General features: G+C 42.1%; 1 protein-coding gene across 3 annotated transcripts; it reads left to right on the plus strand.

The window, feature by feature from the left end:
- The first annotated feature begins 1,984 nt into the window (after positions 1–1,984).
- LOC116320507 (E3 ubiquitin-protein ligase TRIM21-like) lies at positions 1,985–8,830 on the plus strand. 3 transcript variants are annotated; one of them, XM_039607560.1, is made up of 3 exons: positions 1,985–4,922; positions 5,121–5,223; positions 6,848–8,830. In XM_039607560.1, exon 3 carries the CDS (start codon positions 6,857–6,859, stop codon positions 8,645–8,647), a length of 1,791 nt encoding a protein of 596 aa, XP_039463494.1. In that variant the 5' UTR covers positions 1,985–4,922; positions 5,121–5,223; positions 6,848–6,856; the 3' UTR covers positions 8,648–8,830. The 3 variants fall into 3 exon arrangements, with proteins under 3 accessions (XP_039463494.1, XP_039463496.1, XP_039463495.1); XM_039607562.1 differs by having other exon boundaries at positions 5,162–5,223; XM_039607561.1 differs by having other exon boundaries at positions 1,985–5,223.
- The last annotated feature ends 2,678 nt before the right edge of the window (positions 8,831–11,508 follow it).

Raw genomic sequence — 11,508 nt, forward strand, 5'->3', positions numbered from 1 at the left:
GAATACTTCTGCATCAACACTGGATCACAGACAAGGAGTAAAAACAAACAAATATAAAGACAGTAAATGAAAGTAAATTTTTGTTTCACAGCAGTTTCAGTGCGGAAAATCTGTTTCTCCTCAAAGGAACCTTAAACTGAGCTCATCCAGCCTTTCTGAGCAGCACAGCAGAGCTTCTGTCCAACACTGGTGAGTACAGACGATCACGATCACACTGTTTTAAACTTAAACGCTCTCTGTGTCAAGAAAAATAAGTGTAACACTGCTGCAGCTGGTGTGTTTCACATTTTCAAAAGGATGACATAAGAGCTGATTTAATAGCAGCACTGATCAGATTACATTTGTTGTACAGAGAAAAAGAAGTTTACATTTAAAACCTTTCGTCTCTAATTTCAGGGTCTGAAGAGCTCGCTGCTTTGTGCCTGACACACCTGCAGGGAGAGGCGGAGATTCAACTGAGTCTATCAGGTTTTCCTCAACAACACAATAAACAGCAGTGAGTGCAGCTGATCACATTCATGTTTCAATGCTCTGTTCATGTCATGCTGACTCTTTTTGTTAGAGCCATCTTCTCCAAACTTCTTCTTGTACATGGTCACCACAGCCATTTCCATCCTTTTGGCAAAATCCTCCACCATCTGTCCTTCTTCGTTTCTCTCATTAACACCATACCTGCCCAACACCTCCTGATAACCTCTGCCTCCTTCACCTACATGTCAATTAAAGTCTGCTCTAAACACCACTCTCCTCCCCACTGAGGACTCTCTGCCACTTCATCCAAGTTACTCCAGAATGTCTCTAACTGACATTGAACCTGCGGGGCACTCGCGCTGACAACATTCAACATCACCCATTTGATTTCTTGTTTCAAACTCATGATCCTGTCTAACACAAATGGCTGGTATTGTCCTCAAATGGATCTAAGAGTAAAAAAATTCACCACTGGAAGAGGAGACATGAGACAGAAGGAAGTAAAAGCAGAACAAGTCCTCTTTAAATATGAGTAAGACTGAATTATGCATGAAATCATTTCCTTTTCTTTCTTTCAGACATGTCTGCTGCCAGCTGTCTCCTATCTGAAGCGCAGTTTCTGTGCTCCATCTGTCTGGATGTCTTCACTGATCCAGTCTCCACACCATGTGGACACAACTTCTGCAAAAACTGCATCAGTCATCACTGGGATATCAGCTACAGGTGTCAGTGTCCTGTGTGTAAAAACATGTTTGAGACCAGACATGAGCTGGGGGAAATCTCTGAGCTGATGAAGAGAAGCTCTGAGGTGGAGCAGATCTCACGCTCTAAAGATCACCTCCACCTCATTCAAAGCTTCTCATGCCTAAAAGTTGCTCCAACCAGCAATGACTGGAGAGAGGTCAGTATCCATCCACTATCATATGAGCTGTTTGAGGCTGAGCTGAAGAGGGTCCAGCAGTATGCAGTGGATATGACTCTTGATCCTGATACAGCACATCCTAAACTCATCCTGTCTGATGATGGGAAACAAGTACACTGTGGTGATAGAAGGAAGCAACATCCAGACAACCCACAGAGATTTTCTAAAGGTGTTTGTGTTTTAGCAAAGCAGAGTCTCTCTTCAGGCAGATTTTACTTTGAAATTCAGGTTAAAGAAAAGACCAAATGGTTTTTAGGAGTGGTCAGAGAGTCAGTCAACAGGAAGGAAGACCCCAATCCGAGTCCTGCGAATGGTTACTGGACAGTAATTTTAGGTCAAAATAACTTTATAGCTCTTGACAACCCTCCAGTCTGTCTCCTGCTTCAGTCAGACCCTGAGAAGGTGGGGGTGTTTGTGGATTATGAGGAGGGTCTGGTCTCTTTTTATGACATAGATCATGCAGCTCTTATCTACTCCTTTACTGGCTGCTCCTTTACCGAGAAACTCTACCCATTCTTCTGTCCCGGTAATAATGATGACGGTAAAAACTTTGCACCGCTGATCATCTGTCCTGTCTATCAGCCAGTCTGATCTTTTTACATGAGGAAATTGGATCAATTATAGGTTAAGCTCATTATTTTAACTAACACAAAGAAGAAGTCCTATAAACAGAACTTGGCAAACTGCTGAACGTTAGTTGATTTCTCTTTATTTTTTAATCTGTTTACAAGTTGAAGAAAATGATCCATTTGAGGAAGTCCAGTGTGAGTAAATAGAAACTCTCCTTTTCTTTTCTTTCAATATTTAAAGGCACACATATGAGTACAAATATTAACATTTTATTATTTTAATTCACCTGGTTTTATATCATTATCAAAGTCAGGATGGAGACACTGTTCTCCTGTTCTACTGCAACACACTTGTTCATAATCACATAAATATAAATCTGAACTTTTATCCTCCTTTGATGATCATCAGCTGCTGAACTTTAGTCATCTTACCTCTGGAGTGACAGGAGAATGAGCTGCTGTTTTGAATCAATAATATTATTTTAACTATCATACAAGTCATAAATGCATTTGTACCATGATTTTTATGTTTAGTTTCAAGACTGAGATACTTGATCAGAACATAATGACACACGGCCCACTAACACCTTCAACTCGTCCTTTTACCTTCTCAAACCTGTCATTCGTTCATGGTGCAGATGTAAAGTTGTGGTATTGGTACTTAAACATTTAGCTAGCTAAGTCTTAAATCATTCTTCCTCTCTGGTGTTCAGCCTTAATGTAAATGTAAATGCAGCAGTTGGAGTGAAAATCCAGCAGAGGGCGCTCTGAGCCAGGGCAGCAGTGTCGCTGCTGCTGTGCTTTATTTAAACCATTAAACTCATGCCTGTGTTTGATTAACGATTATTCAGGTCATCAGAGCTGTTGCAGTGGTTCACTCTGAAATGACGGTTCACATCAGCAGTAACGACACCTGGTTACAACAATCGCTAAAAATTAATATTGAATCGTGTGTAATTTTGCCAAAACAATGTTGGATTTGGTTGGTTTTCCTGGTCCCCTTCCCAGAGTGACATGGTCTCCTTGCTGGCTGTCTAAGTGGTGTCCAGAAAACTGTGTGGGCTTTATAGATAATTAGCAAACTTTCTGGAGGAAACCTGGTCTTGTTAGGAGAGACAGTATCTGTCCCACTTTGGGTGCAGCAGTTCGTATTTATTAAACCCCCCAAAATGTGACTATCCAGAGTTGGGACCAGGAAGCAGAGTTGCAGTTTTACATGCCTCACTGCAGCTTGTCTCCTCCTGTTATCCACTCATCCCCTTAGAGACTATGTATGCTCAAAAAAGAAAAAGAAAAAAAACAAAAATCATCAATAAATGATTTAAACATAAAAATCTCAAAAAAAACAATATATTTGCACCAAAGACTAAAACAGTAAACATTAGGTCTCCCTCTTCTAAGTGTCTGTTAGTACATGAATTAATAAGTAATTAACAAAGTGATTTACTCTGCCTGACAGAAACCTGGGTACAGCAGGATAATTATGTTAGCTTAAATGAATCAGTACCCCTGAGTCATACTAATTCTCAGAATCCTCGAAGTGCAGGCCGAGGAGGGGGTGTGGCAGCAATCTTCCACTCTAACATATTAATCAACCACGAGACCCAGACAGAGTTTAAATTTATTTGAAAGCCTGACACCCAGCCTTGACCACCCTATCTAGAAAACTCAAAAGTCTGATTTCTTATATGGAACCAGCTTCCAGTTTGAAGTCAGGAGACAGACACTATCTCTACTTTTAAGATTAGGCTTAAAACTTTCCTTTTTGATAAAGCATATAGTTACGGCTGGACCAGGTGACCCTGAATCCCTTAATTACGCTGTAATAGGTCTATGCTGCTGGGGGATTCCCATGATGTGTGAAAGGTTTCTTCTTCAGTCACCTTTTAGTTATTATAAATCTCTGGCTCTCTTCCTCAGCATGTCTTTGTCCAGTCTTCCTCCCCTCACCCTCAACTGGTCACGGCACATGACCGCACCACCCTCAGCCTGGTTCTGCTGGAGGTTTCTTCCTGTTGAAAGGGAGTTTTTCCATCCCCTTGTTGCCAAAACACTTGCTCATAGGGGGTCATATGATTGTTGGGGTTTTCCCTGTTTTCTTTGTTTTATTGTAGGGTCTTTATATTACGACATAAAGCACGCTGAGGCAACGTTTGTTGTGATTTGGCGCTGTATATTTGAAACTGAATTGAAAAGTAATATTTTCTAGTGTTTGTTTGCTTTTCTAAGTTGGAAAAAGGGACACAGTTCAAATCACGTTTTTATGTATGTAAGAGGAAACTGAATAGTGTAACATTCCTGATGCACACCAATACAGCCCATAACACAAATATAAAAACACATTACACAATATAACCTGTTCCCGTACAATTACAGTGTATTTACAACATAAGATGGAGAATTTCTGTTTGTTTGTTGTTGTTGTTGTTGTTTCCACTGAAACTTAAAATTAATTAATAAATTATTTAAACACTACTTAAAAATTACTCAGGCCCTACATAAAATGACTAATAGTATCATTTCTGTTTGCTTTCCTGTAAAATACTCAGAAGTTACGTACAACTTCAAATTGCTTATTCACTCCTTCTAATGGACAGAACACAGAGAGTCAGGATTATACAGTTTAAGTAATTATTAGCCCCTATTTTCAGTGTATAAACCACTAAGTTTTTCTAGGTACAAACAAGTACATTGTAGTTTCAAGTAAAATACATGGAAATTCCACTTGATTCTAGGGAAATTAAACCCTTTGTCATTGAGCGTATTATAAAGTGTTCCCTTACCCACCACCTGTCAGAGGTGGAGCAACACCTGAAAGACGAGGGCTTCAGTGTCAGAGGCGAGACCTGAAAGTTAAAGCGAGAGCTGCACCTCAGCAAATCTGTTTCTCCTCAAAGGAACCTTAAACTAAGCTCATCCAGCCTTTTTCAACAGCACAGCAGAGCTTCTGTCCAGCACTGGTGAGTACAGATATCATGATCACGCTGTTTAAAACTTAAACTCTCTCTGTGTCAGGAAATATGACTGCAACGCTGCTGAAGATGGTGTTTTCACATTTTTCTAAATGATGAAATAAGAGTTGATTTAATAGCAGCACTGATCAGATTACATTTGTTGGACAGAGAAAAGACGTTTAGAGTTAAAATCTCTAATTTCAGGGTCTGATAAGCTCCCCACTTTGTGCCTGACACCCCTGCAGGGAGATTCAACTGAGTCTATCAGATTTTCCTCAACAACACAGCAGAGTCTCTACAAACAGCAGTGAGTATAGCTGATCACATTCAACGCTCTGTTCAATTCATGCTGACTCGTCACAGCCACACTGGTTCCAATAGAAACGTGATCATTCATCCGCAGATCGACTGTGCAAACATTTAGCTCTGTCACTTCTTTGGACTTTGGAAGTGAATTACATTTGGACTTCAGTCTGCCTGCTTTATTACTGCGTACTCATCACTTCCTGTACTCATTGTTTCTATTTGCTTTAGCTGTTTCGCAATAAAAGCAAAGCAGCGGATTCCTTTTATTGTGAAGGAGTGAGAGGAAGTACAGTGTGTTTGCTACTCAGTGAGCAGAGCTTTTTTAGCAGAGCTCTTCTTCAGTACAAATCTACAGAACAGAACATTTTCAACAACAACAACCATTTGTGTTATTTTATCAGCAGAAGTTGAACCTGTTTCACCTGCTCCTCACTCTGCTTTTTACTAGAATCCAACCCCCATGATAGCACGTAGGATTCCAAATAACTGATAATCACGTTTTTCTTGTTAACGTGGACTTATGATCCAGCTCCATATTTTTATTCTTGGAGTCACCTAGAGTAGCTCTGCATGATTCACAGTTTAAAATGATCCTTTATTTGATCTGGGCTTAAATTTGTAATGTCATAGTTTTGAGATGTGGAAACAGCATCACACCACGTGCCAGACCCTAACGATGATCAGATTGTAGTCCCCAAACACTAACCTGACCCAAACTCCACTGTGATTGACCGAGATGCAATGTTACTCTAGGCTCTTCTCTTCTGGCTCTTGGTGAAGGCGGTCGCACTTTACTCCTCTCCCTTCCCTTATCTTCCCTGCTTAGCTTCTTGTGTCCTTGTCTAGTCTCGTCTATTTTTTTACTCTTTCCCTGGAACACTCTCTCACAGTCTGTTCTCTAAAACCTAAAAGAGGAATTATGGATTTGATCAACTGGTCCCTGAATGCAATTGACACCCTCTTCTCAACGAGAAGCCTGGGCTCGGGTGAGCCTGAGTGTCCTGGAGCTACTTTCCCTGCCGGATACACGATGGACGGGTGGCATAACTGGAGGGTTGTGTGCCTGGCGGGACTGTCGATTGAGGACATTGAAGATATCTACCTTTTCTGAACCATAATAACAGGGTTCTTGCAGATCGGAGCTGGCTTTGCCCTGGCTTATCAAAGATTAAAGAAAGCGGAATCGGCTGTTCAAAACCCCACAAGGCTGCCCGCTGGGATTGAAACGATGGGACGAGTCGTGAGTTCTCAGAATTTGCTCTTTGAGCACAAGATTGATAACATCATGGAGAAGCTCACGGCTCTCCAACGGGAGATTGAGAGACCAGTGTTGGACTGCTAGAGCAGCTTTGAAATTCACATGAGTTGTTCACACTAAAGTAAAAACCACCATCGCAGCTGTGGTCTCAAGGCTGGAGCTGAACAAAAACACCCTGACAACAGTGTGTGTGTGTGTGTGTGTGTGTGTGTGTGTGTGTGTGTGTGTGTGTGTGTGTGTGTGTGTGTGTGTGTGTGTGTGTGTTGTGGATTACCAGCCATATTAAAGTCTAGATCCTATGTAAACAGAAAATAAGATGAATTAATAAATTTTAAAATAAACAAATTTTCTCTTCTTCCTCACTCAGAGTGCAGACATGTCTGCTGCCAGCTGTCTTCTATCTGAAGATCAGTTTCTGTGCTCCATCTGTCTGGATGTCTTCACTGATCCAGTCTCCACACCATGTGGACACAACTTCTGCAAAAACTGCATCAGTCATCACTGGGATATCAGTGACAGGTGTCAGTGTCCCATGTGTAAAAAGGTGTTTGAGACCAGACCTGAACCGCATATCAAGACTTTAATGTCTGAGATGGTTTCTCAGTTCAGACATGAAGCTCAGCATAAAGTCAACAGCAGCAGCTCAGAGCAACAAGCTGCCAAACCAGGAGAAGTTCCCTGTGACATCTGCACTGGAACCAAACTGAAGGCCCTGAAGTCCTGCCTGGTGTGTCTGGCCTCCTACTGTCAGACTCACCTGCAGCCTCATCTGACAGCTTCACGTCTGAAAAGACATCAGCTGATCGATCCTGAGGAGAACCTGGAAAGCAGGATGTGTATGAAGCACAATAAACCTCTGGAGCTGTTCTGTAAGACCGATCAGACATGTGTCTGCGTGCTCTGCTCTGTCATAGACCACAAGACTCATGAGTTTGTTCCTCTGAGAGAAGAATATGAAGGAAATAAGGCAGAACTGGGGAAGACTGAGACTGAAATTCAACAGATGATCCAGAAGAGACGACTGAAGATTCAGGAGATCAAAGAGTCAGTGAAGACGAGTAAAGATGCTGCAGACAGAGAGAAAGCAGAAGGTGTTCAGGTCTTCACTGCTCTGAAGGAGTCTGTTGACAGACGTCTGAACGAGCTCATAAAGGAGATTGAAGACAAACAGGAAACAACAGAGAAACAGGCTGAAGGTTTCATCAAAGATCTGGAACAGGAAATCTCTGAGCTGATGAAGAGAAGCTCTGAGGTGGAGCAGCTCTCACGCTCTAAAGACCACCTCCACCTCCTCCAAAGATTCTCCTCTCTGAAAGCTGCTCCAACCACCAAAGACTGGACAGAGGTCAGTATCCATCCACCATCATATGAGGGGACTGTGGTGAGAGCTGTGGTGAGAGCTGTGGATCAGCTGAAGGAGACACTCAGTAAAGACATGAAGAATCTGTTTGATGCTGAGTTGAAGAGGGTCCAGCAGTATGCAGTGGATGTGACTCTTGATCCTGATACAGTAAATCATCATCTCATCTTGTCTGATGATGGAAAGCAAGTACACTGTGGTGAAGAGGAGAATGATCTTCCAGACAACCCAAAGAGATTTTCTGAAGAGCTTGTCGCTTTAGGAAAGCAGAGTTTCTCTTCAGGCAGATTTTATTTTGAAGTTCAGGTTAAAGAAAAGACTGAATGGGCTTTAGGAGTAGTCAGAGAGTCAGTCAACAGGAAACAAGAAATCACACCGAGTCCCGAGAAAGGTTACTGGACTGTAGGAGTATATGAAAACATTTGTGTGGCTCTTGAGGATCCTGAAGTCCGTCTCCTGCTTCAGTCTTATCCTGAGAAGGTGGGGGTGTTTGTGGATTATGAGGAGGGTCTGGTCTCCTTTTATGATGTAGATTGTGCAGTTCTTATCTACTCCTTTACTGGCTGCTCCTTCACCGGGAAACTCTACCCATTCTTCTGTCCCGGGGTCAATGATGACGATGATAACTCTGCACCTCTGATCATCTGTCCTGTCAATCAGTCAGTCCAATCTTTTTCCATGGAGAATGTGGATCAATCAAAGTTTAAGCCAAGCCAGAGAAGAAGTCCTAAAAATAGAACCCAGCAAAATGCACCTGATGAAGACCATGAGATTCAGTCAGAAGCTGCAGAACAAGCTGACCTTTAGTTGATTCCTGTTTTTAAACTATTCCCAAGTTTCAGAAAATTTACCGTCCATGGACATGAGTACAAATGTTAAAATTTAATCATTTTCATTCACCTGGTGTGAAATATCAAAAACAGGATGGAGAAACTGTTCTGTTGTTCTAACATGTACAACACACTTGTTCACAATGAAATGAATAAAGATTGGAACTTTCATCATCTTGTTTGATCGTTTCTATCCCACTAACACCTTTGACTCGTCCTTTTTCCTTCTCATCTCTGTGACTCGTTCATGGTGCACATGTAAAGTTTGGTACTTAAGTTTTGATTCATTATTTTTCATTATTTTTCCTCTCTGATGTTCAGCCTGCATTAAGACAGCTGTAAATGTAAATACAGCACTTTGAGTGAAAATCCAACAGAGGGCGCTCTGAGCCAGGACAGCTCAGTCTCTGCTGCTGTGCTTTATTTGAACCATTAAACTCGTGTGTGTCTTTGATTACTGATTATTCAGCTCATCAGAGCTGCTTCAGTGTTTCACTCTAAGAGTTTATTTCAGCTTCACTGTGCAGCACATGTTGGCTTCATTTTGGAATTATTTTCTTTGCTCCCCTTTTCTCACTCTTTAAATAAAAATCCCCATGTTGCTGTTTGTGAGGCCACTGTGGAGCTCAGCTTCATTTTCTCCCACAGTAGGAGTCACAGGATTAATCCCCTGAGGATCCCTCAGCTCAGGTTTCAGACTTTTCACTTTTGTTAGTCTGTATTGTTAGGGACTGACAGCTTCATTGAGATCAGCTGATACTCACCTTGTTGTCTATCTGGTTTTATTCTGCGTTGGAAGTTGTGTGAAGCATGATTGGTATAAGGAGTGGTGAGTTTAGCAGCTCTCTGTTTCAGTAAGGTGTTTGTGAAATGAGGCAGGATCCTCGTGAGTCCAGCAAACCACCTCCCTCATGGTGTCAAAGCTTCTCAAATCTATAATAACTCTGAGTGTGTTCAGATGAAATAATTTTTTATTCAGTTAAATTCAGGTGTTGCTGCGATGTTTTCTTATGGCGTGCTACACAGTTTGAGTCGTGTTCTTCTAGCTCCAAATCCTGCAGAACTAAACAGTCAAATTCAAGGAGGCCTACATGCTGGTTTTATAACACGTTCAAGGCTCAGGTGCTGTTTTAGACTGAAGTCTGCTTTAAAGCTCACAGAACAATGAAAATGTTTGGAAATTATTTTGCAGCCAGAAGAAATAAAAACAAAAATAAAATTGCTCCCATGGATCTTTATTTCTTATTGATGCTCATCAGAGAAAGATCAGAGGAATTCATCAAATCCATCCAATATTTCAATGAAATCGATCTCTGTTCCTTTTGCACTGAAAATGTTTGGGAGGTTTTAGATATTTCTAGATGTCAATGAGCAGTTGGAATCATGAAAACATAAAAATATTGTAGTTATGAACTGTAAAAAAAAAAACATGTAATGGCAGCAGACTCAGGTGTGTAAAAAGTAAGATGTACTGTTCATCTGAAGATATCTCAGGCTGTTCTTCATCTGTTTTGTGACATGATCATTAAATAAGACTTTGTACTGTGAGGTATATTTTTAAAGGTTTGCTTTGACTTTGTGCTTCAACTTTTTAAAATCATGTTTAGAATGAACTTCTCATTGTTGTTTGTAGCCTTCAAGGTAAAACATGTTTCACACTTCTGCTTCAAATGGTCTCCTGTACTCTGAAGGATCTTCCAGTGACAGTGATGCTATTTTCCAGTGATCTGATTTGTCAATAGGTGTGCTCTTCTGCTCTGCAGCAGGTTAGGTCTGTGTCTTCATAGCTCTGAAGCAGGATTTGAGCCTTAGTGAGCTAACTTTAGGTTTAATCCTAAGTTTTCAGAGTACAGACCTGAGGCTACCATCAACTTTGAGGAGGTAGCCAACATATCCTACTCCAGTGACTCCTCCTGTCAGTGCCAGGCTAAACTTTCAATACTCCTGTTTCTAAATTTGATCTGTCTGGTAAAGATTTTTTAAGCCTTTCCTCCAGTGGGTTTAAGAAGGTACCTGCCTCTAGATTCCCTCCAGCACAGCTTGTTGTGTAGTCACCGTATGTGGCATCTCCTCGAGCACTGAAAAGTCAGAGTGGTAAAGAAACAGACAGATTTTTTGCATCTGAGCTCCTTCTTTAGATGGAAACCCCTCTGAGGTGGATGTTTTTGGATCTAATGGGTCATATTGGTGGTTACAGCTGATCTATGGGGCCTTACTCTTTAGTTTACAAGCTCCACGGTGACACAGCATAAATGTTTAAACAGATCCCGTGGATCACTGGCTCCTAACGGAGCATTTCATACACGGATCAAAGCGAGGCGTGGGGATGAGACTACCCGAGTCTTCTTTCCGCCATCAGACCTTGAAGCGGCTGCGCTGGCATCTCTCAGGCCCGCCTGTTTCATCAGTATGCACATGCTGCTGGAAATTAATTTGATTAAAGGCCCTCTGTTTGCACCTCCACCCGCCCGGCTCCTCCTGTTTAAAAGCCCTCATAGTGTATGATTAGCGCACATTTCCCCAACCTGGCTGGGAGTGGCGGCTGGGTCGGGAGGTCGTGCAAATGAAAGAGAACAACTTCATTGTGAGATGACTGGCCCATAAATCATCGGCCGTTTTCTATAAATCACGGCAGATGGCAGGGAGCGAGCCGAGGCTCATGGGAGCTCGACGCAGCCCCTGTGCATGATGGGAAGGGCCGGGCCGAGCTGCGGCGGAGGCTAGCAGAAGCGCGGGGTCAGTTCCAGTTTGCGGAAGACGTGAGGTGCGGTGGAGGCGGGCCAGAGCCTCCCCCCACCACCCTGTCTCACCTGATGAGATGCAGACCCCGGAGGTCTT

Source organism: Oreochromis aureus, linkage group 23, assembly GCF_013358895.1.
Source record: "Oreochromis aureus strain Israel breed Guangdong linkage group 23, ZZ_aureus, whole genome shotgun sequence".
NCBI classification, from domain to species: Eukaryota; Metazoa; Chordata; class Actinopteri; order Cichliformes; family Cichlidae; genus Oreochromis; species Oreochromis aureus.